This window comes from Artemia franciscana, chromosome 8 (assembly GCF_032884065.1).
Source record: "Artemia franciscana chromosome 8, ASM3288406v1, whole genome shotgun sequence".
In the NCBI taxonomy this organism is placed as follows: domain Eukaryota; kingdom Metazoa; phylum Arthropoda; class Branchiopoda; order Anostraca; family Artemiidae; genus Artemia; species Artemia franciscana.
In genome coordinates this window covers 8,098,109-8,124,611 of record NC_088870.1, presented here as the reverse complement: position 1 = coordinate 8,124,611, position 26,503 = coordinate 8,098,109, and the positions used below count along the sequence as shown (strand labels likewise).

General features: G+C 36.0%; 1 protein-coding gene across 4 annotated transcripts in view; it reads right to left on the bottom strand.

The window, feature by feature from the left end:
- Positions 1 to 26,503, bottom strand: part of LOC136029935 (hemicentin-1-like) — a 173,523-nt gene that overhangs the window by 138,296 nt on the left and 8,724 nt on the right. For 3 of the 4 annotated variants that reach the window (XM_065708472.1, XM_065708469.1, XM_065708470.1), the window contains exon 3: positions 3,631 to 3,760. The exons of the other annotated variant lie outside the window; for it this stretch is intronic. In XM_065708472.1, the coding sequence (XP_065564544.1) occupies positions 3,631 to 3,760 (130 nt within the window). The remainder of the gene's footprint in view (positions 1 to 3,630; positions 3,761 to 26,503) is intronic. 4 annotated transcript variants of the gene reach the window in all.

Sequence of the window (26,503 nt, the reverse complement as noted above, 5' to 3'; positions counted from 1 at the left end):
ACTATTGCTCTTTGCTTTTTTGAGACGAAAATGTCTTTTTGAAACTGTTTTTCAGATTAACAAAAAGACGAAAAGGATGTCAACGAAGGAAATTGTACGTATATCAAAAACTACTAAATATGAAGATTTTTGAATAAATTGCTTTATTGATATATTATATAACATGGCATATTATAAAGTATAATATATAACAAAATTATATAATAGATGCACAGCAAGATATATTGATATATTAACACCTTGGCCGTCACGTATAGGGGGGAGGGACGCCCCTAAAAGTTTTTGGTCATTTGATAAAAGGAAGAAGTCGGTAAAACTCTTTGTTCGGTTCAATAAAGACCAAAAAAATACTGACATGTCATCTACAGAAATTTCGAACTTGTTCGGTAAACACAGCAGTTTTACCGACTCCTGCCGTAAATTGTGGCACCATCTGTAAAGATGGTGCCACAATTTTCCATTTGGTTAAATAAACAGCGTTAAAATAGTGACATGATATGTACTGAAATCTCAATTATGGTTGGTAAATGCAACGATTTTACCGACTCGTGCAGTGATTTTACATATTGTATTCGAAACGGACATTATGCAGTTTTTAACCAAAATTAAATAAAAAAACAAGTTTTTTTTTAACTGAAAGTAAGGAGTGACCTTAAAACGAACAGAAATTACTTCCTATATGAAAGGGGCTGCTTCCTCATCAACGTACAGCTCTTTACGCTACAGTTTGACTCTTTCTCTCAACTCTACTCTTTAAAACAGTAAAAAACTTCGCGGAATTTGAACTTGTTCCGAGAGATGCATATTTTTATGGAACGTTTAATTCTAGAAATTTTTTCGTCTATGCCAAATTTTAACGCAAAAGGCGTCCTCTTAACTTAATAGAGTTATCGGTATGACATACAATAGAAATAGTTATTAAATCAAGATTTTTTTTTTCAAATAAAAAAAAGCAAAATGACTGTTTTATGTTTGGCTTAAACCTTCATTTGGGATTTTTAACTTTTATCGCAACAAATTTCCTTTTTTTTTCTCAGGTATCCGTATTCCCAAATCAAAGATTGAAACTAAGCAATTAGATCCAATGTATGAGGATATATAACGCCGACAAAAATATGATTCATTATCTCTCTGCAGTCCCAGGAATCTTCAGGAATTCGCAGAAAGCCCTTTATGTGATAACCTAAGTGTTTCATGGAAGGCTTTTTGTTAAAAAACAGTAATAATGCTTCTTTACTGACTAGCTTGTCAGTGGCACTAATAGTCTTTAATTCCAATTAAGCTCACGTTTCTCTTATAAATCAATTTCCGATTAATTTTAAATATATTATTTCTTAGAATATTTATATTATTTATAGTTATACTCTATTTGTATTTATTTATTTGATTTTCATATTTAATATAAGTAAAAAAGTATTCCATTTATTTTTTACGTTATATTTTATTATACTATCTATTTATCATATTATCGTTATTCTTACTACAGTAGCACCATCTTTACCTTTTTTAAGTGTAACCTTCGTGTGCAAAAACCTAAAGATTAGGCTGTGTCACTTCTTATATGTTCAACAAGTTTTTGATTAAGGTATTTAGAACATTCGGGAGAACACAATTAGTGTAATTTGAACATTAAAACGGACAACTGTGTACTATGATAACAAACTCATTTATTACATTCAGAGTTTACTATTTAAAGGATTTTCATTTTTGATTTTGAAGTGATTAATTTCCCATTCCCTGAAAGTAATATACACTCAAATATCACATATTCGGCGTTTTTCTCACAGTTACTTCGATATTGCAAGGATTTGTAGTAATTATATTGATTTTAAAAATAGATGTAAAATCTTAAACCAAAAATTGATATTAAGAGGTTTTTCTGCAAATAAATTAACTTGGCAATTTAAAAAATTTAGTTTTCATTATAACGAACTTTTAAATAAATACCAAAATAAATATCTAGAAATACTTAGGGAAATTTTTGGTTAATTTTGTGGGTGCGCGAAAAGTTGATGCAGTGCCATCTATTTTGGGAATTGTATATCTAAAAGAGCGGATTTTTCAAAATTAGCCACATGGTACTGATGAAATCTGTAATTGTTTTAGTTTATTCAGGTTTTTCGCAAAGGGTTAATATTTGTGATTTGGTAAAATTTATCACATTTAGTTCACCTACTGCTGCTAAACAGAGGAATATATTAACAGGATAAGCTTGTTTTGGTGTTACTTGTTTGCTCTACATTTGCTTGTTTATTTTTTTTCATAGGCATATATTTTGGGGGTGATACCTGACACGGGGATACCATAGGTATTCTGTGGTAGGCACAACACTTGACTGGGTAGATAATTTAAAGTGCCGAAACGCTATAGGCAAGTGTATTCTCCTGATGAGCCCTTGTGTTGGGTCGTTGCCTCTGAATTACTTGTCTTTACTGTTTTTATTGTTTGGCAAATGACGACTTATACTTATTGACGACATGACTGCCTGTCCATGGATTATTCTTTATGGTTGATTGTGTATGGCTATGCTGTTTGACCTATGTGATTGTATGGATGAGTAGGGTTAAGGCCTCATTCAAGTGCTGGTCTATATGAATCACTAATTTAGGAAACAGTCTTCCTTTTCTCCTTCAGTCACTCTTCTTTTTTTTTCTTTTTTTTCAATGTGTTTGTGCTGTTGCATTGGTGATTTCTCTTTTCGTTATAATACCATTTACTTTACAAACCCCCCCCCCCCAACACCTAATGCCTGAATTTGACACTTGGTCAAAACAAAGTTTGTTGGTTTTGCATTCTTTTTGGCACTATTCTTTCGTCAAGACTTTGCTCAAATTGTAAAAAAAGAAAAACCACTTAAAGTTTAGCCTTGAGCTATATTCGGGCATGTAAGGAAGTACCTCTGATAATTCGATGAACAGGGTTCTTCAATGTAATCAAGCATGTATTGTTTTAATGTTTAGTTCAGAAGAAGACACATAACGCACATTTGCCTCAACGAATTGATAGACAATTATCCTATATTGAAAATGTTATTTGGTTGAATATTTTTACCAATATGAAATTTTTGTGCCTTAGCCTGCCTATGCAATTAGGAAGCATTCCAGGTAAATCTTAAGGTAAGTCTAAACGTGAAACCGCACTTTTTTATACAAAATTATAAGAGTAATAATGTCACCGAACATAGTATATTCAAGCCCTATAATCAAGGCCTTGGTCCAGGAAGGGGGGTTAGGGGGGTTCGAAATCCCTTCCCCCAAATTTTTTTACACTCGTAAAAATGTAACAAAATGTATGTAAACAGATTTTTTATGCGTTTTTAAGTTTTTAAGTTGACTTTTTGTTTAACCCAAATTCTGCATACAGCGCTGATGATAATACTAAAAGGATATAGAATTTAAGTTTGTAGGAAGATTATTGGGTCCTTTTAAAGAATTTTCTTTGCTTAATAATACAACTTCTTTTCCAATAATAATCATTTGTTTGCGTTATTGTTCAATTTTTATTTTTGAAGATTTTAGCTTGTATCATTTGTACTAGGTATTATACTAAAAAAGCCAGACGGTGTCTGATGGATCTGATAGATCTATACGAACACAAGCACAGAAAACAAATATTGAAATGAATACTTACGTATAAGCCGGTGATTCCTGGTTTCCTTTATACCAAATTACAAGAATCACGTTGTCGCCTAATATAGGACTTTTTATATCACATGGGAGCTCAAGGTTGTCTTTGTACAAGGCAGCTACTTGAAGTAAATCTTCAAAAAAGGCTGTTATTATTTATATTATCTATATAAATTATTTAATTTATCATTTAAGATATAAACTAATTTAACTAGTGTCGTAAGAATTTTTTAAAATAATTAATTTGATTAAGGTAACTAAATATAATAACTATTAAGTAAAAAAAAATTACCATTTAATTTACTATTGACGTTATTATTAAACAGAAAAATCATCTTAAAAAAGAAATTTACCATTTTTGACCATTAATTCATATTCTAATTTTCTTCTATCAAGCATAATAAAAGAGTCGACCACTTGTAATCAGGGAAGAATGCAGGGGTGCAGCCTCTTAACACCTAATCCCAATCTCAGTGAAAAAATTTTTCACCACAGGTATCTTGTCCTTATGTGAAGTATAACAAAAGAGTCGACTACTTATAATCACGGAAGAATGCAAGGGAGCAGCCTCTAAATACCAAATCCCAATCCCGGTAAACAGATTTTTCAACATAGGTATCTAGTCCTTACATCATGTGCCATGAAAGAGGTGACCACTTACCATCAGGGAAGAATGCAGGGGAGCAGCCTCTTAATACCGAATATTAGTCCCGGTGAACAGATTCTTTACCACAGGTATCTAGTCCTTATATCAAGTATAATAAAAGAATTGACCACATATAATCAGGTAAGAATGCAGGGTAGCAACTTCTTAATACTGAATCCTAATCCCCGTGACAAAAATTTTCATCACAGGTATCTAGTCTTTATGTCAGGTATAACAAATGAGTCAACCGCTTAACAACAGGGAAGAATTTAGGAGACAAGCCTCTTAGTACTGAATCCTAATCCCACTGAACAAATTTTTCACCACAAGTTTCTAGTTCGTATATCAAGCATAATAACAGAGCCGATTACTTATAGCCAGGGAAGAATGGAGGGGAGCAGCTACTCAATATTGAATCCTAATCTTGATGATAAGATTTTTCGTCACAGGTATCTAGTTCATATGTCGAGTAGAATAAAAGAGTAGACCACTTATAATAAGCGAAGAATACAGGGGACCAGCCTCTTTGTACCGAATTCCAATCCCGGTGAACAGGTTTTTCACCACAGGTATCTAGTTCTTATATCAGGTATAATAACAGGGCTGACCACTTCTAATCAGGGAATAATCGAGGGGAGCAGCCACTTAATACCGGAGCCTAATCCTGGTGATCAGATTTTTCGTCACAGGTATCTAGTTCTTATGTGGAATAGAATAAAAGAGTCGACCACTTATAATCAGGGGAAAATGCTGGGGAGAAGCCTCTTAATACCAAATCCTTATCCCAGTGAACAGATTTTTCCCCAGAGAATTGTAGTCCTTATATCAAGTATAATAAAAGAGTCGACCACTTATAATCAGGAAAGAATGCAGGGTAGGAACTTTTTGATACCGAACCCTAATCCCCGTGAAAAAAAAATTTTCCACGGGTATCTAGTCCTTATGTCAGGTATATTAAAAGAGTCGACCGATTAAAAACAAAAAAGAAAGCAGGGGAGCAGCCTCTTAATACCGAATCCTAATCTTGGCGATCTGTTTTTTCTTCACAGGTATCTACTTCTCATGTCGAGTAGAATAAAAGAGTCGACCAGTTATAATAAGGGAAAATTTAGGAGACCAGCCTCTTAGTACCAAATCCTGATCCCATTGAACAGATTTTTCACCACAGGTATCTAGTCCTTATATAAAGTATAATAAAACTAGTCAACCACTTATAATCAGGGAAGAATACAAGGAAGCAGCCTCTTAATGCCGAATACTTATACTGGTGAACAGATTGCTCACCACAAGTATCTAGTCTTTATATAAAGAATAATAAAAGAATCGACCGCTTATAATCAGAAAAGAATGCAGGGGAAAAGCCTCTCAATATCGAATCCCAATCCCGATGAACAAATTTTCTGCCACAAGTGGCCTAGTCCCTATATCAAGTATTATAAAAGAGTCGACCATTTATAATCAGGAAAGAATGTGGTGGACCAGCCTCTTAATACCGACTCCTAATCACGGCTAACAGATTTTTAACCACAGGTATCTAGTCCTTATATCAAGCATAACTAGACCTACGTTGCCTGGGCAACGTGAGGTGTTGCAGCAACCTTTGTCTGGCTTCGCCGGCTAAACTGTTGCAAGAGCAACACTTTGGTTTTGTTTCTTCGCTATCAAGCAGTAATCACATGATCAAGGGCTATTCCTCAGCGTTGAAAAAACAACAACTACAAAGTAATATCGAAAGAAGGGACTAAATTGACTTTGCAGCCAGTTGAACTTTATCCTTTTCAATCGTAGACATCGTGACGGATGAAAACATGGAACAATATCTTATATAGTCTAGTTGGTATTATAAAGCTATCCGTAACTTTTCAGGATTAAAATACCATAGGTGACACTAATTATTACGAAGCTACCCCAGTGTTTTACGCTATCGTTTGTACCCGTTGCATAAACACTTAATCCTGTCAGATTTAAAGAGATCGAGTACAATGTGCAATTACAACTCCCTCTCCCGTGATAGACATCAAGTCCACCGGATACAAATAAATGGGTACACCAACTAGCAAAAATTGTAAATCCCTCATCACTGAAGATGATTGTAGCCCAATAGCCGATTATTACTTACAAGTCCCCTACATGTCTTACCACTGGAACCAAATGGGTTTAACCATCAAATACACCGGAAACCAATAATAGGTACACCAACTAGAAAAACTGGCAAACCCCTCATTCCCGAATATGATTATGAGGTAACAGCCGTTTTTCACCCAAAGTGAACCGATGTTTACTTATAAGTGCCTCTCCCGTGATAGGCATCAAGTTCACTGGAAACAAATAAATGGGTACACCAACTAGCATAGTTGCAAACCCCTCATCACTGAAGTTGACTATAGAATAACAGCAGATTATTACTTACAAGTCCCCTACATGTCTTACCACTGGAACCAAATTGGTTTTACCATCAAATACACTGAAAACAAATAATAGATACACCAACTAGCAAAAGTTGCTAACCCCTCATTGCCTAAGGTGATTATTAGCTAACAGCCAACTGTTGCTTGAAAGTCCTCTATATGTCTCACAATTTGTATCGGCCTAGATTTCGTTTCAGTGTGGACCTTACTACTGAAGTTGTCAACCCCTTGAAACTTTCAAACTGGTATACCTCATGAAGGAATTTTTGTACCGAAAAATGAATGTCATATACTTTGATCAGCTCATCAAGAGCTTTCGATTGCCGTCGAAAACAAAAATTCTATCTGTCTTAGTTCAAAAGTTGATTTTTTTTACCGTAGGCCAACTTTCTAACGTCACCACTTAGAAAGGAGCAAAGGATAAGCTCCAATTTCTTTAGCAATGAGAGAACTTTTAAAGTTTATTAGGCACATCTGATACCATTTCTCTACCACAATCCCAAGTACGAAAAACCAAATGATAAACTTAGCTGAAATCACTAAAAGAAATGGATAGAAACAATAGATGGCAGCACTTTTGGACTCATGGAATAATGCCATATTTTTGCTTCTGTAAACTTTTCTATTTATCACTCAAAGAACATATATTGGCTTTGGGACTGAGTAACTGCCGCATATTTTTAACACTTATAGATTTTAGTTCATCTTCAATTTGAAAGTGGTGCCTGCCTGCTTGCCTGCTAGAACGGAGCTTTCCACTCGAAAGCAGAAACATGCTTTGATGAAACGAAAGCTTGGCTGCACAACTTCAGATGCTCCTCTCTGACATAGGCTATAAAACTCTACTTTACTTCGCACACCATAGGCTCTGGCTCGTGGACAAGCAAAAACCATCCTTTTTGGCCCCAGGCAAGAGTTCTGCGGAACTTTCCAAAATGTAATGCCATATTCATCAATCCAGCCTGAGGTCCACACTTTCCGTAAAAACCGCAAAGGTTAGACCCTTACCAGTTTCCAGGAATAAGCTGAGATCGGCGGCATAGGAATAAAAAAAACCGGAGAAAACCAAAGTGTTACTCTTGCAACACAATTCAGTAAATAACAAAAAAAAGAAATAATAAAATAGAAATAAGGCAGATGTTAAAAACAATTTTGTGCTTTTGGTGAATTTTATTTGACCTTTTGCTGTTCTTTAGTGGATTTTTTCACATTTCAATCGTGATATTATACCACAGGTATCTAGTCCTTATATCAAGCACAACTAGACCTACGTTGCCTGGGCAACGTGAAGTGTTGCGGCAACCTTTCTCCGGCTTCGCCGAATAAAGTGTTGCGAGAGCTACACTTTGGATTTGTTTCTTTGCTATCGGTTAAATGCTAAATTAAATCACAGGTATTAAACCACAAGTATCTAGTCCTTATATCAAGCATAACTAGACCTACGTTGCCTGGGCAACGTGAAGTGTTGCGGCAACCTTTCTCCGGCTTCGCCGAATAAAGTGTTGCGAGAGCTACTCTTTGGATTTGTTTCTTTGCTATCGGTTAAATGCTGAAGTTGTCAGCCTATCGAAGCTTTTAAAACGTTATATGCAAAGGAGAACTTTTCTCCGGCTTCGCCGAATAAAGTATTGCGAGAGCTACACTTTGGATTGGTTTCTTTGCTATCGGTTAAATGCTGAAGTTGTCAGCCTATCGAAGCTTTTAAAACGTTATATTTAAAGAAGAGCGCGATCAGTAATCACATGATCAAAGGCTATTCCTCATCGTTGAAAAAACAACAATAAGAAAAGAGTATCGAAAGAAGGGACTAAATTGACTTTGCAGACAGTTGAACTTTATCCGTTTTCAATCGTAGACATCGTGACGGATGAAAACTTGGAACAATATCTTATATAATCTAGTTGGTATTATAAAGCTATCCGTATCTTTTCAGGATTAAATTACCATAGGTGACACTAATTATTACGAAACTACCTCCTTGTTTTACGTTATCGTTTGTACCCGTTGCGTAAACACTTAATTCTAGATTACAGTTAGTATGGGTAGGCTACACCAACTAGCAAAAGTTACAAACCCCTCTTCACTGAAGATGATTTTAGCCTAACAGACGATTATTACTTACAATTCCCCTGCATGTCTTACCACTGGAACCAAATTGGTCTTACCATAAAATACACCGGCAACAAATAATAGGTACACCGACTAGCCAAAGATGCAAACCCCTTATTGCCGAAGATGATTATGGTCTAACAGCTGCCTATTGCTTACAAGTCCTCTATTTGTCTCACAATTGGTATTGGCCTATTTTCGGTTTCAGTGTGTGCCCTACTATGGAAGTTGTCAACCCCTTGAAGCTTTCAAACTAGTATATCTCATGAAGGAATTTTTGTACCAAAAAATGGATGACATATACTTTGATAAGCTCATCAAGAGCTATCGATTGCCGTCGAAAAAAGATTCTATCTGTCTTAGTTCAAAAGCTGATTTTTTTTTTGCCGTAGGCCAACTTTTTAACGTCAACACTTAGAATGGAGCAAGGGATAAGCTCCAATTTCTTTAGCAATGACAGAACTTTTAAAGGTTAAGAGGTACACCTGATAACATTTCTCTACCTCAATCCCAAGTCCGAAAAAAACAAATGATAAACCCAGCCGAAATCACGGCAGCACTTTCGGACCCGTGGGAAAACACCGCTTTTTTGCTTCTGTAAATTTTTCTATTTGTCACTCAAAGAAGATATATTGGCTGTGGGGCCGGGTAACTGCCGCATATATTTAACACTTATAGATTTTAGTCCATCTTCAATTTGAAAGTTGTGCCTGCCTGCTTGCCTGCTAGAACGGAGCTTTCCACTCGAAAGCAGAAACATGGTTTGATGAAACGAAAGCTTGGCTGCACAACTTCAGATACTCCTCTCTGACATAGGCTATATAACTCCGCTTCACTTCACACACCATAGGCTCTGGCTCGTGGACAAGCAAAAACAATCCTTTTTGGTCCCAGCCAAGAGTTCTGTGGAGCTTTCCAAAATGTAATTTCATATTCATCAATCCGGCCTGAGGTCCATACTTTCCGTAAAAACCGCAAAGGTTAGACCCTTACCAGTTTCCATGAATAAGCCGAGATCGGCGGCATAGAAAAAAAACCTCACAAAACCAAAGTGTTGCTCTCGCAACACAATACAAGAGTCGACCACTTATAATCAGGGAAGAATGAAGGGGGGCAGCCTCTTAATATCGAATCTTAATCCCTGTGAACAGATTTCACCACAGGTATCTAGTTCTTATGTCGACTATAATAAAAAGAGTCGAGAACTTATATTCACGGAAAAATGCAGGGGACCAGCCTCTTAATACAGAATCTTAGCCCAGTGAATACATTTTTTTACCACATGTATCTAGTCCTTATATTAAGCATAATACAAGAGTCGACCACTTAGAATCAGGAAAGAATGCAGGGGGGGGGTAGCCTCTTAATACCCAATCTTAATCCCTGTGAACAGATTTTTCATCACAGGCATCTAGTCCATATATTAAGTGTAATAAAAGATTTGACCATTTATAATCAGGAAAGAATGCGGGGGACCAGCCTCTTAATATCGAATCCAACAAACGGTTAACAGATTTTTAACCAATGGTATCTAGTCCTTATGTCGAGTAAAATAAAAGAGTCGACCACATATAATAAGGGAAGAACGCAGGGAAGGAGCCTCTTAATACCTAATCCCGGTGAACAACTTTTTCATCATAGGTAACTAGTCCTTATATCAGGTAATAAAAGAATCAAACACTTATAATGACGGGAGAATGCGGGGGAGCAGCTTGTCGATACCGAATCCTAATCCCAATGAACAGGTTTTTCACCGCAGGTATCTAGTCCTTACATCAAGTCAAACAGTTCGTGGTAACGAACTGTAGTAAGAAGCGACCCGCTCACTTGTAAACAAAACTCTAAAAAACAGAATTTTGATACTAATAGATACATTATAAGAATTGGATTTTTATGCTGATTTTAAATATATTAATTTCATCAAATTTAGTCTTACTCATCAAAAGTTACGACCCTGAGAAAATTTGCCTTATTTTAGAAAATAGGGAGAAACACCCCCTAAAATTCATAGAATCATAAAAAAAAAAATCAAACTATTGCATTCAGCGTATGAGAAAACTCCACTGTAGAAGTTTCAAGATCCTATCTACAAAAATGTGGAACTTCATATTTTTTGCCAGAAGACCGATCATGGGTGCGCGTTTATTTGTTATTTGTTTGTTGTTTTTTGTGTGTGTGTGTTTTTTTGTTTTTTTTTCGCAGGGGTGATGGAATCGACCAAGTGGTCTCAGAATGTTGCGAGAGGGCTCATTATAATGGAAATTAAAAGTTCTAGTGCCCTTTTTAAGTGACCGAAAACTTGGAGGGCACCTAGGCCCCCTCCCACGTTCTTTTTTCCAAAAGTCAAAGGATCAGAATTTTGAGACAACTATTTTGTTCAGCATAGTCGAAAAACATAGTAATTATATCTTTCGGGTTTATTTACTCCCCCACAGTGCCTGGGGGAAGGGCTGCAAGTTACAAACTTTAACCAGTGTTTACATACAGTAATGATTATTCGGAAGTGTACGGACGTTTTCAGGGAGGTTTTTGGTTAGGGTGAGGGGGTAAAAGGAGGGAGATACATGGAAGGATCTTCCCTTGGAGGAATTTGTCATGGGGGAAGAGAAATTCCATGAAGGGGGCGCAGAATTTTCTAGCATTATTTAAAAAAAAACAATGACAAAATAATTATGAAAAAGATTTTTTTCCACTGAAAGTAAGGAGCAGCATTAAAACTTAAAACGAACAGAGATTATTACTTATATGAGGAATCAATCTCCTCCTAAATACCTCGCTTATTACGCTAAAGTATTTTTAGTAACTTCAACTATTTATTCTATGGCCTTTATGATTCAGGGGTCATTCTTAAAGAATTGGGACAAAATTAAAGCTTTAATGTAAAGAGCAAGGTATTAATGAGGGGGCAAACCCCCCAAATATACATAATAAAAATATACATATATAGAAGTTGGTTACGTAAGTTTAATCGTAAGTTACGTATATTTTTTAGTAATGAAAACGTTACTTAAAATTGAAGTTTCTAGTTGCCTTTTTAAGTAACCAAAACATTGGAGGGTAACTAGACCTCCTTCCCCACCTTTTTCTCTCAAAATCGTCCGATCAAAACAAAGATAAAACGATATAGCAAAAAAAAATAATATACAAATTTCGTTTTAATTATTCATGTGCGGAGAAACAAAATCAAACATGTTTTAATTCAAAAACATGCAGAAATTAAACAAAAGAAAACAAGTTTTTAACTGAAAGTGAGGAGCAACATTAAAACTTAAAACGAACAGAAATTTTTCGTGTATAAAAGGGGCTGTTCCCTTACCCTACTCTTTACTTTTACTTTAAACTTTTTTTTGTTTAATCAAACAGTTCGTGGTAACCAACTGTAGTAAGGAGCGACCCGGCTCAATAGAAACCAAAACTCTAAAAAATGGAATTTTGATACCAATAGATACATCAAAAGAATCGCATTTTAGTGCTGATTTGAAATATATAAGTTTAATCAAGTTTAGTCTTACGCACCAAAAGTTACGAGCCTGAGAAAATTTGAGTTATTTTAGAAAATAGGGGGAAACACCCCCTAAAAGTCATAGAATCTTAACGAAAATTACATCATCAGATTAAGCGTATCAGAGAACCCTACTGTAGATGTTTCAAGCTCCTATCTACAAAAATGTGGAATTTTGTATTTTTTGCCAGAAGGCAGATCACGGATGCGTGTTTATTTGTTTTTTTCCCCAGGGGTGATCGTATCGACCCAGTTGTCCTAGAATGTTGCGAGAGGGCTCATTCTAACGGAAATAAAAAGTTCTAGTGCCCTTTTTAAGTGACCAAAAAAATTGGAGGGCACCTAGACCCCTCCCGTGCTAATTATTTTCCCAAAGTCAACGGATCAAAATTCTGAGATACTCATTTTATTCAGCGTAGTCGAAAAACCTTATAACTATGTCCTTGGGGACGACTTACTCCTCCACAGTCCCCGTGGGAGGGGCTACAAGTTACAAACTTTGACCAGTGCTTACATATAGTAATGGTTATTGGGAAGTGTACAGGTGTTTTCAGGAGGATTTTTTGGTTGGGGGGAGGGGTTGAAAAGAGGGAGATATACTGGGGGAACTTTCCATCGAGGAATTTGTCATGGGGGAAGAAAATTTCCATGAAGGGAGCGCAGGATTTACTAGCATTATTAAAAAAAAAAACAATGAAAAGATAAATGTGAAAAAGTTTTTTTTTCAGCTGGAAGTAAGGAGTAGCATTAAAACTTAAAACGAACAGAAATTATTACCCATATGAGGGGCTCACCTCCTCCTAATACCTTGCTCTTTACGCTGAAGTATTTTTAGTAATGTCAACTATTTATTCTACGGCTTTTGTGATTCAGGGGTCATTCTTAATGAATTGGGCCAAAATTTAAGATTTAGTGTAAAGAAAGAGGTACTGACCAGGGGGCGAACCCTCTCATATGTGTAATAAAAACATGAGAATAAAAAATTCTTTACGTAAGCTAGTTTATAAGTTACGTATATCTTTTACTAAAAAAAAGGTTCGTAAAAAATTAAAAGTTCTAGTTGCCTTTTTTATTAACCAAAAAATTGGAGGGCAACTAGGCTTCCTCCCCCACTGTTTTTTCTCAAAATCATTCGATCAAAATTATGAGAAAGCCATTTAGCCCAAAAAATAAATAAAAAAATATGCAAATTTCGTTTTAATTATTTCTCTGCGGAGAGCCAAAGTCAAAACATGCATTGATTCAAAAACGTTCAGAAATTAAATAAAAAAAAACAAGTTTTTTCAACTGAAAGTAAGGAGCGACATTAAAACTTAAAACGAACAGAAATTACTTCGTATATGAAAGGGGCTGCTTCCTCATCAACGCCCCGCTCTTTACGCTAAAGTTTATTACTGTTTTAAAAAGAAGAGTTGAGAGAAAGAGTCAAACTATAGCGTAAAGAGCGGGGCGTTGATGAGGAAGCAGCCCCTTTCATATACGAAGTAATTTCTGTTCGTTTTAAGTTTTAATGTCGCTCCTTACTTTCAGTTGAAAAAACTTGTTTTTTTTTATTTAATATAATAAAAGAGTCGACCACTTATAATCAGGGAAGAATGTAGGGAAGCAGCCTCTGAATACCGAATACTAATCCCAGTGAACAGATTTTTCACCACAGGTATCTAGCCCTTATTTCAAGCTTAATAAAAGAATTGATCAGTTATAATCAGGGAAGAATGCAGGGGAGCATCCTCTTAATACCGAATTCTAATCACAGTGTACAGATTTTTCACCGCTGGTATCTAGTCCTTATCAACTTTGTTTAACCCAAAACTTCTGCACGATTGCCTGTACAGGCACTTTGTAATGCAAGGGATAGAAAATAACGGAAAAATTTGTCCACAGTATTTCTAGCATCTTAAAGTCAACAAGCCTACTTAGTCTCCGAAGTTTTGACTAGATCTTGACAGAATAATTCTTTAAAAATTATACACTTGTATCATCTTTTAGTGAGATATTTCTTCTTTATTCCTCTTTCACTGCAGATTAACCATATCAAATATTCAGTTTTCTTGAAAATTTAAACTCTTTTTTCAATGAAGTCGCCAGACACTATCAAACAGTTCGTGGTAACGAACTGTAGTAAGGAGCCACCCGGCTCAAAAATTACTGAAACTCTAAAATATGGAATTTGATACCAATAATTACATCAAAAGAATCGCATTTTAATGCTGATTTTAAATATATAAGTTTCATCAAGATCAGTTATGCCTATCAAAAGTTACGAGCCTGAGAAAATTTGGGAAACACCCCCAAAATTCATACAATCTTAACGACACCATCAAATCACACCATCAGATTCAGCGTATCAGAGAACCTTATTGTAGAAGTTTCTAGCTCCTATCTACAAAAATGTGGAATTTCGCATTTTTTGCCAGAAGACAGATCACGGATGCGTGTTTATTTGTTTTTTTTGTTGTTTTTTTTTCCCACAGGTGATCGTATCGACTGAGTGGTCCTAGAACGTCGCAAATGGGCTCATTCTAACGGAAATTAAAAGTTATAGTGCCCTTTTTAAGTGATCAAAAAAATTGGAGAGCACCTAGGCCCCCTCCCACGCTCATTTTTTCCCAAAAGTTACTGGATCAAAATTCTGAGATAGCCATTTTATTCACCATAGTCGAAAAACCTAATAACTCTCTCTTTAGGGACGACTTACTCCCCTGCAGTCCCCGTGGGAGGGGCTGCAAGTTAAAAACTTTGACCTGTGTTTACATATAGTAATGATTACTGGGAAGCGTACAGACGTTTTCAGGGGGATTTTTTTGGTTTAGGGGGAGAGTTGGGGGGGGGGGGGTTACGTGGGAGGATATTTCCATGGAGAAATTCTCATTGGGGAAGAGAATTTCAATGAAGGGGGCGCAGGATTTTCTAGCATTATTTGAAAAAACAAGGAAAAAAATATGAAAAGTTTTTTCTAAAGTAAGGAGCAGCATTATGACTTAAAACGAACAAAAATTATAACGCATATGAGGGGTTTACCTCCTCGTTATACCTCACTCTTTACGCTAAAGTATTTTTAGTAATTTCAACTACTTATTCTACGGCCTTTGTGATTCAGAGGTTATTCTTAAGGAATTGGGACAAGATTTCAGCTTTAGTGTAAAGAGTGAGGTATCGACAACGGTTGAACCCCCTCATAAAAGCAATAAAAACATACGAATATAGAAGTTCGTTACGTAAGTTAATTCGTAAGTTACGTATATTTTTTACCAATGAAAACGTTTGTAAAAAATTAAAGGTTCTAGTTGCTTTTTTAAGTAATCCCAAAATTGGAGGGCAACTAGGCCTCCTCCCTTGCTCCTTTTTCTCAAAATCTTCCGATTAATTTCAATTAATTAATATGCAAATTTCGTTTTAATTATTTATGTGCGGAGAGCCAAGATCAAAACATACATTAACTCAAAAACGTCCAGAGATTAATTAAAAAAACAAGTTTTTTTAAATGAAAGTAAGGAGCAACATTAAAACTTAAAACGAACAGAAATTACTCCGTATGTGAAAGGGGCTTTTCATCCTCAACGCCCCGTTCTTTACGCTTAAGTTTCTTACTGTTTTAAAAATAGAGTTAAGAGAAAGAGTCAGACTTTAGCGTAAAGAGCGAGGCGTTGAGGAGGAAAAGCCCCTTTCATATACGGAGTAATTTCTGTTTGTTTTAAGTTTTAATGTTGCTCTTTTACTTTCATTCAGAAAAAACTTGTTTTGTTTATTTAATTCTGTAAGGGCCAGTTTCGGTTGCTAGTCCCTATCTTTCAATGTTAATTAGCTGATAAATCTCCTTCTTTCTCTGGTGCTACGTAGCTAAAAGTCCTTTTCTTATTCCAGCGTTTTCAGTATTTTTAGAGAATGCAGGTAGGCTCTTCGCCTCTTTCATTTTAGTATAGTATAAAAACTAGATGGCAATATTGCTGGTGGAAGGATTGTGAATATGTGCTATGTCCAGTGTTCACCCTCTACAATGGTATACGGATCTTACAATGGATTAAATAAAAAAATAGGCTTTTGTAACTGAAAATAAGGAGCGACATTAAAACTTAACACGAACAGAAATTATTCTGTGTATGAAAGGGGCTGTCGCATCCTCAACGAATTTCCCATTACGCTATTTTTTTTAAGTAGGTTTGTGACAAAGAGTAAAATTTTAGCGTAAATGGTGAGGCGTTGAGTATGGGAAAGCCCCTTTCATATCCGGAATAACTTATGTATGAAAGGGGCTGTCCCACCCCCTTTAGTTATTGTTTTAAGAAGTAGATGTGTGACAAGGACTAAAACTTTAGCGTAAAGAGTGAAGTGTTGAGGATGGGACAGCCCCTTTTATTTACGGAATAATTTTTGTTCGTTTTTTTTTAATGTCGCTCCTTACTTGAGGGGCTGTCGCATCCTCAACGCATTTCCCTATACGCTATTTTTTTTAAGTAGGTTTGTGACAAAGAGTAAAATTTTAGCGTAAATGGTGAGGCGTTGAGGATGGGAAAGCCTATTTCATATCCGGAATAATTTATGTATGAAAGGGGCTGTCCCACCCCCTTTATTTATTGTTTTAAAAAGTAGATGTGTGACAAGGACTAAAACTTTAGCGTAAAGAGTGAAGTGTTGAGGATGGGACAGCCCCTTTTATTTACGGAATAATTTTTGTTCGTTTTTTTTTTAATGTCGCTCCTTACTTTCAGTTTACAAATAACTTGTTTTTTTTTATTTACTTTCTAAACATTTTTCAACTAATGCAGGTTCGAATTTGGCTCACCGTAATTGAAAAATTAAAACAAAATTTGTATATTAATTTTTACAGATTTATTCCATATAAAAAGGGTTGCTCCCTCCTCAATACCCTTCTCTTAAAACTAAGGCTTTTAGTATTTAAAAAAAAAACTTCCTATTCTAATTAGACAGCCCCCGTGTCTCAATTTTAGTATAAAGTCAAACTTTGGCGTAAAAAGTAAGGTATTGAGGAGGGTGAAACCCTTCATATATGGAATAATTTCTGTTCGTTTTTTCAAATATTACCGGTAAGCCTGGCTCACCCTGTATGAAATATGCCCCTTTCCCTCACGAAAAACTCCTCCGCGAAAACTTCATACGACGTAAAAAGGATCCCCTCTTCCTGTCAAATTCCCTCCAGATATTTTCATCCTAGCTGAGAATCCTCCCCCTGTAACATTGATGGCGGCAAATTCAGTCTGAAAAATCTTCCTTAGCGTTCTTTCATTTGAATAAGCCTTCAATCTCCAATCAGTCTCTTAAATACTCTAGAAATGCCCCCCTTCCGCGGAAGTTATTTTCAGAAAATAATACACGCGGAAAAAGTCCCTTTATAATTCCTCCGTAATATATCCAAATGAAAAAAATGGCAAAGAGAATATAAGCCAATTATCAAAGATTTTCCTTGGAATATTCACCCTTCAGGAAAAAAAGAAATAAAAACACGCATCCTTGATCTGTATCTGGCAAGAATAGCGAAATTCCATATTTATGCAGATTGGAGCTTGAAACTTCTACAGTAGGGTTTTCTGGTAACCTGAATTTTAAGGTGTGATTTTCAATAAGATGCCTTTAACTTTAGGGGGTATGTCCTCCCTATTTCAATAATCAGGCAATTTTTTTCTCGGGCTCGTAACTTTTGATGGGTAACATTGAACTTGATGAATATTATATATTTGGAATCAAACAGTTCGTGGTAACGCACTGTAGTAAGGAGCGACCCGGCTCAATAGAAACCAAAACTCTAAAAAATGGAATTTCGATACCAATAGCTAAATCAAAAGAATTACATTTTAATTCTGATTTTGAATATATAAGTTTCATCAAGTTTAGTCTTACGCATCAAAAGTTACGAACCTGAGAAAATTTGCGTTATTTTATAAAATAGGGGGAAACACCCCCTAAGAGTCATAGAATCTTAACGAAAATTACACCATCAGATTCAGCGTATCATAAAACCATACTGAAGAAGTTTCAACCTCCTATCTACAAAAATGTGGAAATTTCTATTTTTTGTCAGAAGGCAGATCACGAATGCGTGTTTATTTGTTTGTTTTTTTTGTTGTTGTTTTTTCCCAGGGGTGATCGTATCGACCCAGTTGTCCTAGAATGTTCCAAGAGGGCTCATTCTAACGGAAATAAAAAAGTTCTAGTGCCCTTTTTAAGTGACCAAAAAATTGGAGGGCACCTAGGCCCCCTCCCACGCTAATTATTTTTCCAAAGTCAACGGATCAAAATTCTGAGATAGCCATTTTATTCAGCATAGTCGAAAAACGTTATAACTATGTCTTTGGGGACGACTTTCTCCTCCACAGTCTCCGTGGGAGGGGCTACAAGTTACAAACTTTGACCAGTGCTTGCATATAGTAATGGTTATTGGGAAGTGTACAGGCGTTTTCAGGAGGATTTTCCGGTTGGGAGGAGGGGTTGAGAAGAGGGAGATATTCTGGTGGAACTTTCCATCGAGGAATTTGTCATGGGGGAAGAAAATTTCCATGAAGAGAGCGTAGGATTTACTAGCATTATTAAAAAAAGCAATAAAAAAATAAATATGAAAAAGTTTTTTTTCAGCTGGAAGTAAGGAGCAGCATTAAAACTTACACGAACAGAAATTATTACCCATATGAGGGGCTCACCTCCTCCTAATACCTCGCTCTTTACGCTAAAGTATTTATGGTAATGTCAACTGTTTATTCTACGGCTTTTGTGATTGAGGGGTCATTCTTAATGAATTGGGACAAAATTTAAGATTTAGTGTAAAGAGAGAGGTACTGACGAGGAGGCGAAGCCTCTCATATGTGTAATAAAAACATGAGAATAAAAAGTTCTTTACGTAAGCTAATTTATAAGTTACCTATATCTTTTACTAATAAAAAGATTCGTAAAAAACTAAAAGTTCTAGTTACCTTTCTAATTAACCAAAAAATTGCAGGGTGACTAGGCTTCCTCCCCCGCTCTTTTTTTCTCAAAATCATTCGATCAAAATTATGAGAAAGCCATTAAGCCAAAAAAATAATAAATATGCAAATTTCGTTTTAATTATTCCTCTGCGGAGAGCCAAAATCAAAACATGCAATGATTCAAAAACGTTCCAAAATTAAATAAAAAAAAAGTTTTTTCAACTGAAAGTAAGGAGCGACATTAAAACGAACAGAAATTACTTCGTATATGAAAGGGGCTGCTTCCTCATCAACACCCCGCTCTTTACGCTAAAGTTTTTTACTGTTTTTAAAAGAAGAGTTGAGAGAAAGAGTTAAACTTTAGCGTAAAGAGCGTTGATGAGGAAGTAGCCCCTTTCATATACGAAGTAATTTCTGTTCGTTTTAAGTTTTAATGTCGTTCCTTACTTTCAGTTGAAAAAACTTGTTTTTTATTAAATAACATAATAAGCTGGTTCTTTTCATGTATCTATTGATATTAAAATTTGTTTTTTTAGGGTTTCGGTTACAATTGAACCGAGTCGCTCCTTACTCACAGTTCGTTACCACGAATTGTTGTAAGCCAAAATCGCTTTATTTCAGATTAAATAAAGTAAACAATTTTTTTCAACTGAAAGTAAGGAGTGACATTAAAACTTGAAACGAACAGAAATTATTCCGTATATGAAAGGGGCTTTTTTCTCCTCGATACCACGCTCTTTACGCTAAAGTTTGACTCCTTTTCACAACTCTTCTTTTTAAAATGACAAAAACTTTAGCGTAAAGAGCGAGGCGTTGAGGATGGGAAAGCCCTTTTCATATACAGAATAATTTCTGTTTGTTTTAAGTTTTAATATCGCGATTCACCGTCGAATCTCACAGAAGCCCTACAAATCCTTGCTAATGAAGCCTTAAAGATAGGGCTGTCGATTAATTGGCAGAACACAAAAGTGATGTTTGTTGAACCCCGTAACTCGCCGAGTCCCCCGCCAGTCCTAATGGTCGGTGACAAACCAGCTGAGATTGTTGAGGAATTTACATACCTTGGCTCTATCCTCTCAAATGACGGATCAATCCTTAAAGATCTAATGCACCGAATTGCCAAAGCCTCAGCAGTAGTGGGGAGACTAAGTGCCCTTTGGAGGAAACCTTCTATCAGCCGTAGGACCAAGATGCGCATATACAATGCTTCGGTGGGATCCGTGATTCTTTACGGAGCCGAAACTTGGCCAGCCACTCAGTCTGTGTTTAGTACCGTAATTATAGCCCAAACAAAACATCTTCGCCGCATTGAAGGACTACGCTGGCATGATTTTGTTAGCAACGAAAACCTCCTGGCGTTAACTGCTCAAACGCCCTTCTCAGTCCGACTCGCCCAACGAACACTCCGCTGGTATGGGCATCTCCTTCGCATGCACCCCGACACTCCCGCACGAACGATTTTTGACTTTGATCCCGTGCTGCACGGCGGGAAACGCCCAAGAGGTTTTCCCCCAACCAGATGGAAGGACACGACAGGTGCCTTCTTAGTCATGGCAAATATTCAGGAGGATGTCCACATCCTTGCAAGAGACCGGTCCAAATGGAAGCACCATGTAGCATCACTCTCGACGCCGGAAGCATTTCGGCAGGAGCATTAAGTCAAGTAAGTCCTTACTTTCAGTTAAAAAGATAGTTTTTTTTATTTAATTTCTGAAAGTTTTTCAACTAATGCAGGTTTGACATTGGCTCACCGTACTTGAAAAATGAAAACGAAATTTGTATATTAATTTTCACATATTTATTCCGTATATGAAAGGTTACCCCTTCCTCAATGCCTTTCTCTTTACGCTAAAGCTCTTAGAACTTTTAAAAAAGCTTCCTATTCTAATTAAACGAGTCTCAAACATTATCGTAAAGAGTAAGGTATTAAGGAGGGGGAACCCTTCATACATGGAAAAATTTCTGTTGGTTTTTCAAATTATACCGGTAAATATGAATCACACTCTATGAAATATGCTCCTACCCCTCATGGAAAACTTCTCCATGGAAATTTTATCCAATCTAAAAAGCACCCCTCCGCCCGTTACATTCTGTCCAGACAGTTCAATCCTCGCTTAGGATCACCTTCCCTGTAAAATTGAGCTCGGACAATTAAGTCTCAAAATTCTCCTTAGCGTGCTTTCATATGAATAAGGCTTTCATCTCTAATCGGTTTCTCAATCACACTACAATTGCCCCCTTTCATGGAAATTATTTTTAGGAAACAAAACATGCGGAAAAAACCCCTGGGTAATTGCTTCGGAAAATCCCCACATGAAACACTTAGCAAAGAGAATTTAAGACAATTAAAAATAATTTTGTTGATTAATTCTGTCAAATCCCCCCAGGGTAACATTTCTCCGGAGTATTCATCCCCGATAAATTTCTTTCCGCGAAAAAGACTCTCCCTATAGAAAGACAGCCCAAGCACACACATCTCCCTCCCCCCCAAAAAAAAGTGTCTGTGTACTTCCCAATAGCAAATACTACACGCAAATTTCATAACTTACCGGCCATTCCCCGCGGACAGTGGGGCGTTATTTTACACCTAAAGATGCAATTATTTGATCATTAAACTACAATGAACAAAATTACAATCTCAAAATTTTGATCAGTTAATTTTGAGGGAAAAATCAGCGTGGGAGGGGAATCAGTTGCCCTCCAATCTTTTTAGTTACTTAAAAGGGGTACTAGAGCTTTTAATTTACGCCTTGATATACCCTCTTCCGATCTTCTAGGACCGTTATTTTAATACAATCACCCCTGAAAAAAAAACATGCATCCGTGATCCGTCTTCTGGCAAAAATAGCGAAATTCCATATTTTTGTAGATAGGAGCTTGAAACTTATACAGTAACTTCTAAAGTAAGGTGCTCTTATACATTGAATTTAATGACGTGATTCTTGTTCAGATTCTTTTGATTTTAGAGGGTGTTCCCCCTATTTTAAAAATCAGGCAAATCTTCTCAGACTCGTAAAAACAACTTAATGAGCTAATTTTTTTGGTGTATCTCTTGATGTTAAAATTCTGATTTTTGGATTTTCTGTTATTATTGAACCGAGTAGCTCCTTATTTACAGTTCGTTACCACAAACTATTTGAAAATAGCAAAATTACACATTTTTGTACATACGAGCTTAAAACGTCTACAGTAGGGTTCTCTGGTACGCCAAATTTGATGGCGGGGTTTTCATTAAAATTCCTTTAATTTTAGGGGGTGTTTCCTCACTATTTCAAAAATCAGTCAAATTTTCTCAGGCTCGTAACTTTTGATGGGTAATATTGAACTTGATGAATGTTATATATTTGAAATAGCATAATATCTGATTCTTTTGTTGTATGTATTGATATTAAAATTAGTTTTTTTAGAGTTTCGGTTACTATTTAACCGAGTCACTCCTTACTTACAGTTCGTTACCATGAACTGTTTGATTTGGCTCTAAGCCAAAATAGCTTTGTTTCAAATAAAAAGAAGGTTCCTATGTGTTAAATTATCCAGAATTCTATATGATAAATCTAATGGAAGTTTTAGGAGATTTACTTTTTTAATACTATAGTGAAAAAGAAAACTTTTTAAGATGGTTTTGCTTCGTAGTACATTCTAAATGAAACTCTAGCCCGTGGAAGGCCTGTGGAGTGGGATTTCCTTTTTCATTTAAATAATACAGCATTTTAGGTTTAACTTGCTCATGCATGGTCATTTCTGTTTTTTTTTTTTAGTTTGGCTAGATTATTGATTCTACTTTCTGCTCATTTTGGGATTCATATACGTACTCATAATATTTTGTATGCATTTTAAGTGTCTCTTATTAAGTTACTTTATTTTTAATTTTAATGATTTAAAACTGAAAGATTTTTTGTTGAAAAACCTTATTTAAAGTAAATTTAAAGCACCAAAGATGTTAAAAGTGTTTTTGTACACCCCCCTCCCTTCACCTACCACACGTCTATACAAAGCTGATAGCTGCTACTTTCTAAGATCTTTCTTATGGCTTTCTAAAATCATAATTTTTTCCGGCAGTGTCTTATTTTTGCAAGTATAGTCATTTAGAAGCGTGAAAATAAATTAGCAAATTTAATTAATTATGTTAAATAATGCCCTTAGTCCCAAAAAATCCAAACATTAGCAGCCTATTGAATTTTAAAGGCAAGAATTTACTAGACAGCTACACTTTCTTAAGCTGTTAGCGCCCATATCTTTTAACATATTTTTTGCTCATTTTTATCCATGTTTCTTTTTTTAATTTATCCATGTTTGTTTTTCATTTTTGCTGCAACTGAAGTAGTAGCTGGAGTAATTTAGTAGCAGTAGTAGTAGTTGTATTAGTAAAAGTAGCAGTGGTGGTAGTTGTATTAGTAAAAGTAGCAGTGGTAGTAGTTGTATTAGTAAAAGTAGCACTGGTGGTAGTTGCATAAGTAAAAGTAGCAGTGGTAGTAGTGTTAGTAGTGGCATAAAGTAGTGGCTATTGCAGAGGGAATTTTTCATATTGTCATATCTTCTTTAGGTGTGCATTATTAGTGATTACATTGAAACGGCTGAGACAGCCTCCTTCTGAAATTGTGAACTGATCCCTCTGAAATTAGTAATCTGCATAATTTGGAGTAATATCGCATTAAGGCTGTCATGGTTGACGATTCGGATACATTGACAGTCGGACCTATATCGGATTAAATAAAAAAAACTAGTTTTTTTAACTGAAAGTAAGGAGCGACATTAAAACTTAAAACGAACAGAAATTACTCCGTATATGAAATGGGTTGTCCCCTCCGCAATCCCTTGCTCTTTACGCTAAAGTTTTTAATTGTTTTAAAAAGCAGAATTTTGGCAAAGAATCAAACTTTAACGTAAAGAGCAAGGGATTGCGGAGGGGACAACCCATTTCATATACGGAGTAATTTCTGTTCGTTTTAAGTTTCAATGTCGCTCCTTACTTTCAGTTAAAAAAAACTAGTTTTTTTTATTTAATTCCTGAACGTTTTTGAATTAATGCATGTTTGATTTTGGCTCTCCACACATAAATTATTAAAATGAAATTTGCATATTAATTCCTTTTTTGGCTAAATGGCTTTCTCTTAGTTTTGATCAGACGATTTTGAGAAATAAGGGGTGGGGAAAGCCTAGTTGCCCTACAATTTTTCGGTTACATAAAAAGGCAACTATAAATTTTAATTTTTAACGAATGTTTTTATTAGTAAAAAATATACGTAACTTAAGAATTAGCTTGCGTAACAAACTTTTATATTCTTAAATTTTTATTATGTATATGAGGGGGTTTGTACCCTCGTTAATACCTCGCTCTTTGCACTAAATTGTAAGTTTTGTCCCAATTCTTTAAGAATGACCCCTGAGTCTGAGAGGCCGTAGAGTAAATAGTTGAAATTACTAAAAATACTATAGCATAAAGAGCAAGGTATTTATCTCCTCCTAAATACCTTGCTCTTCATGCTAAAGTATTTTTAGAACCCCTCATATTCGTAACAATCTCTGTTCGTTTTAAGTTTCAATTCTACTCCTTGCTTTCAATTGAAAAAGCGTTTCCATATTTATTTTTTCATTGTTTTCTTATAGTAATTTTAGAAAATCCTGCACCCTTTTCATTGAATTTCTGGTCCCCCATGACATATTTCTCCAAGGAAAGATCCTCCCACATAGCTCCCTTCCCTCAACCCCACCCCCAAAACCAAAAAATCCCTGAAAACGCTGTACACTTCCCAGTAACCATTATTATATGTAAACACTGGCCGAAGTTTGTGAGTTGCAGCCCCTCCCCCAGGGACTGTGGGGAAGTAAGTCATTCCCAAAGACATAGTTATCATGGTTTTTGACTATGTAGAACAAAATGGCTATCTCAAAATTTTGATCCGTTGACTTTGGAGAAAAAATGAGCGTGGGAGGGGGCCTAGGTGCCCTCCAATTTTTTGGGTCACTTAAAAAGGGCACTAGAACTTTTCATTTCAGTTAGAATGAGCCCTCTTGCGACATTCTAGCACCAATTGAGCAATACGATGACCCCTGGAAAAAAAAAAAAACACGCACCCGTGATTTGTCTTCTGGCAAAAAACACGAAATTCCACATTTTCGTAGATAGGAGCTCGAAACTTCTACAATAGGGTTATCTGATACGCTGAATCTGATGGTGTGATTTTCGTTAAGATTATATGACATTTAGGGGTTGTTTCCCCCTATTTCTTAAAATAGGGTAAATTTTCTCAGGCACGTAACTTTTGATGGGTAAGACTAAACTTGATTAAACTTATATATTTAAAATCAGCATTAAAATGCAATTCTTTTGATGTAGCTACTGATATCAAAACCCAATTTTTTAGAGTTTTGGTTGCTATTGAGCCGGGTCGCTCCTTACTACAGTTCGTTACCACGAACTGTTTGAAAGAAAATAATTCGGTATTTCGGGGCTTCTGACATTATTACTCCTTTGCGGAAGTTAGGCTTAAAATTGGACAAGGATTATATTTTTTCTCTGGGCCCCTTCCACCTCTTAGTTCATTTATTTTCCCGTTAGTTTTCACCTGTTTTCGCTTTATAGTTGTGTTATCTCTTAGCAGTTCTTTCGTTAGTTGAGTTATGGTTGTGGTATATATGTTTTATCGCTCGTATAGTTGTGTTGTTTTCAAATTATACTCAATAATAGAGAGGCTCCGAACACCCAGCATTATATATTAAGCTCTGAATTTGACGTGTTTTTTCTAACGTGACCAGATTCGTCCTGAGCCCTTTTCATTGAATTTTTCTTCCCCCATGACATATTTCTCCAAGGAAAGATCCTCCCAGATAGCCCCCTCCCCTCAACCCTACCCCCAAAACCAAAGAAAATCCCCCTGAAAACGTCTGTACACTTCCCAATGACCATTATTATATGTAAACACTGGTCGAAGTTTGTAACTTGCAGCCCCTCCCCCAGGGACTGTGGGGGAGTAAGTCATCCCCAAAGACATAGTTATTATGGTTTTCGACTATGTTGAACAAGATGGCTATCTCAAATTTTGATCCGTTGACTTTGGGAAAAAATGAGCGTGGGAGGGGGCCTAGATGCCCTCCAATTTTTTGGTCACTTAAAAAGGGCACTAGAACTTTTCATTTCAGTTAGAATGAGCCCTCTTGTGACATTCTAGGACCACTTGGTCGATACGATGACCCCTGGGGAAAAGAAAAAAAAAACAAAAACAAATAAACACGCACCCGTGATTTGTCTTCTGGCCAAAAATACAAAATTCCACATTTTTGTAGATAGGAGCTTG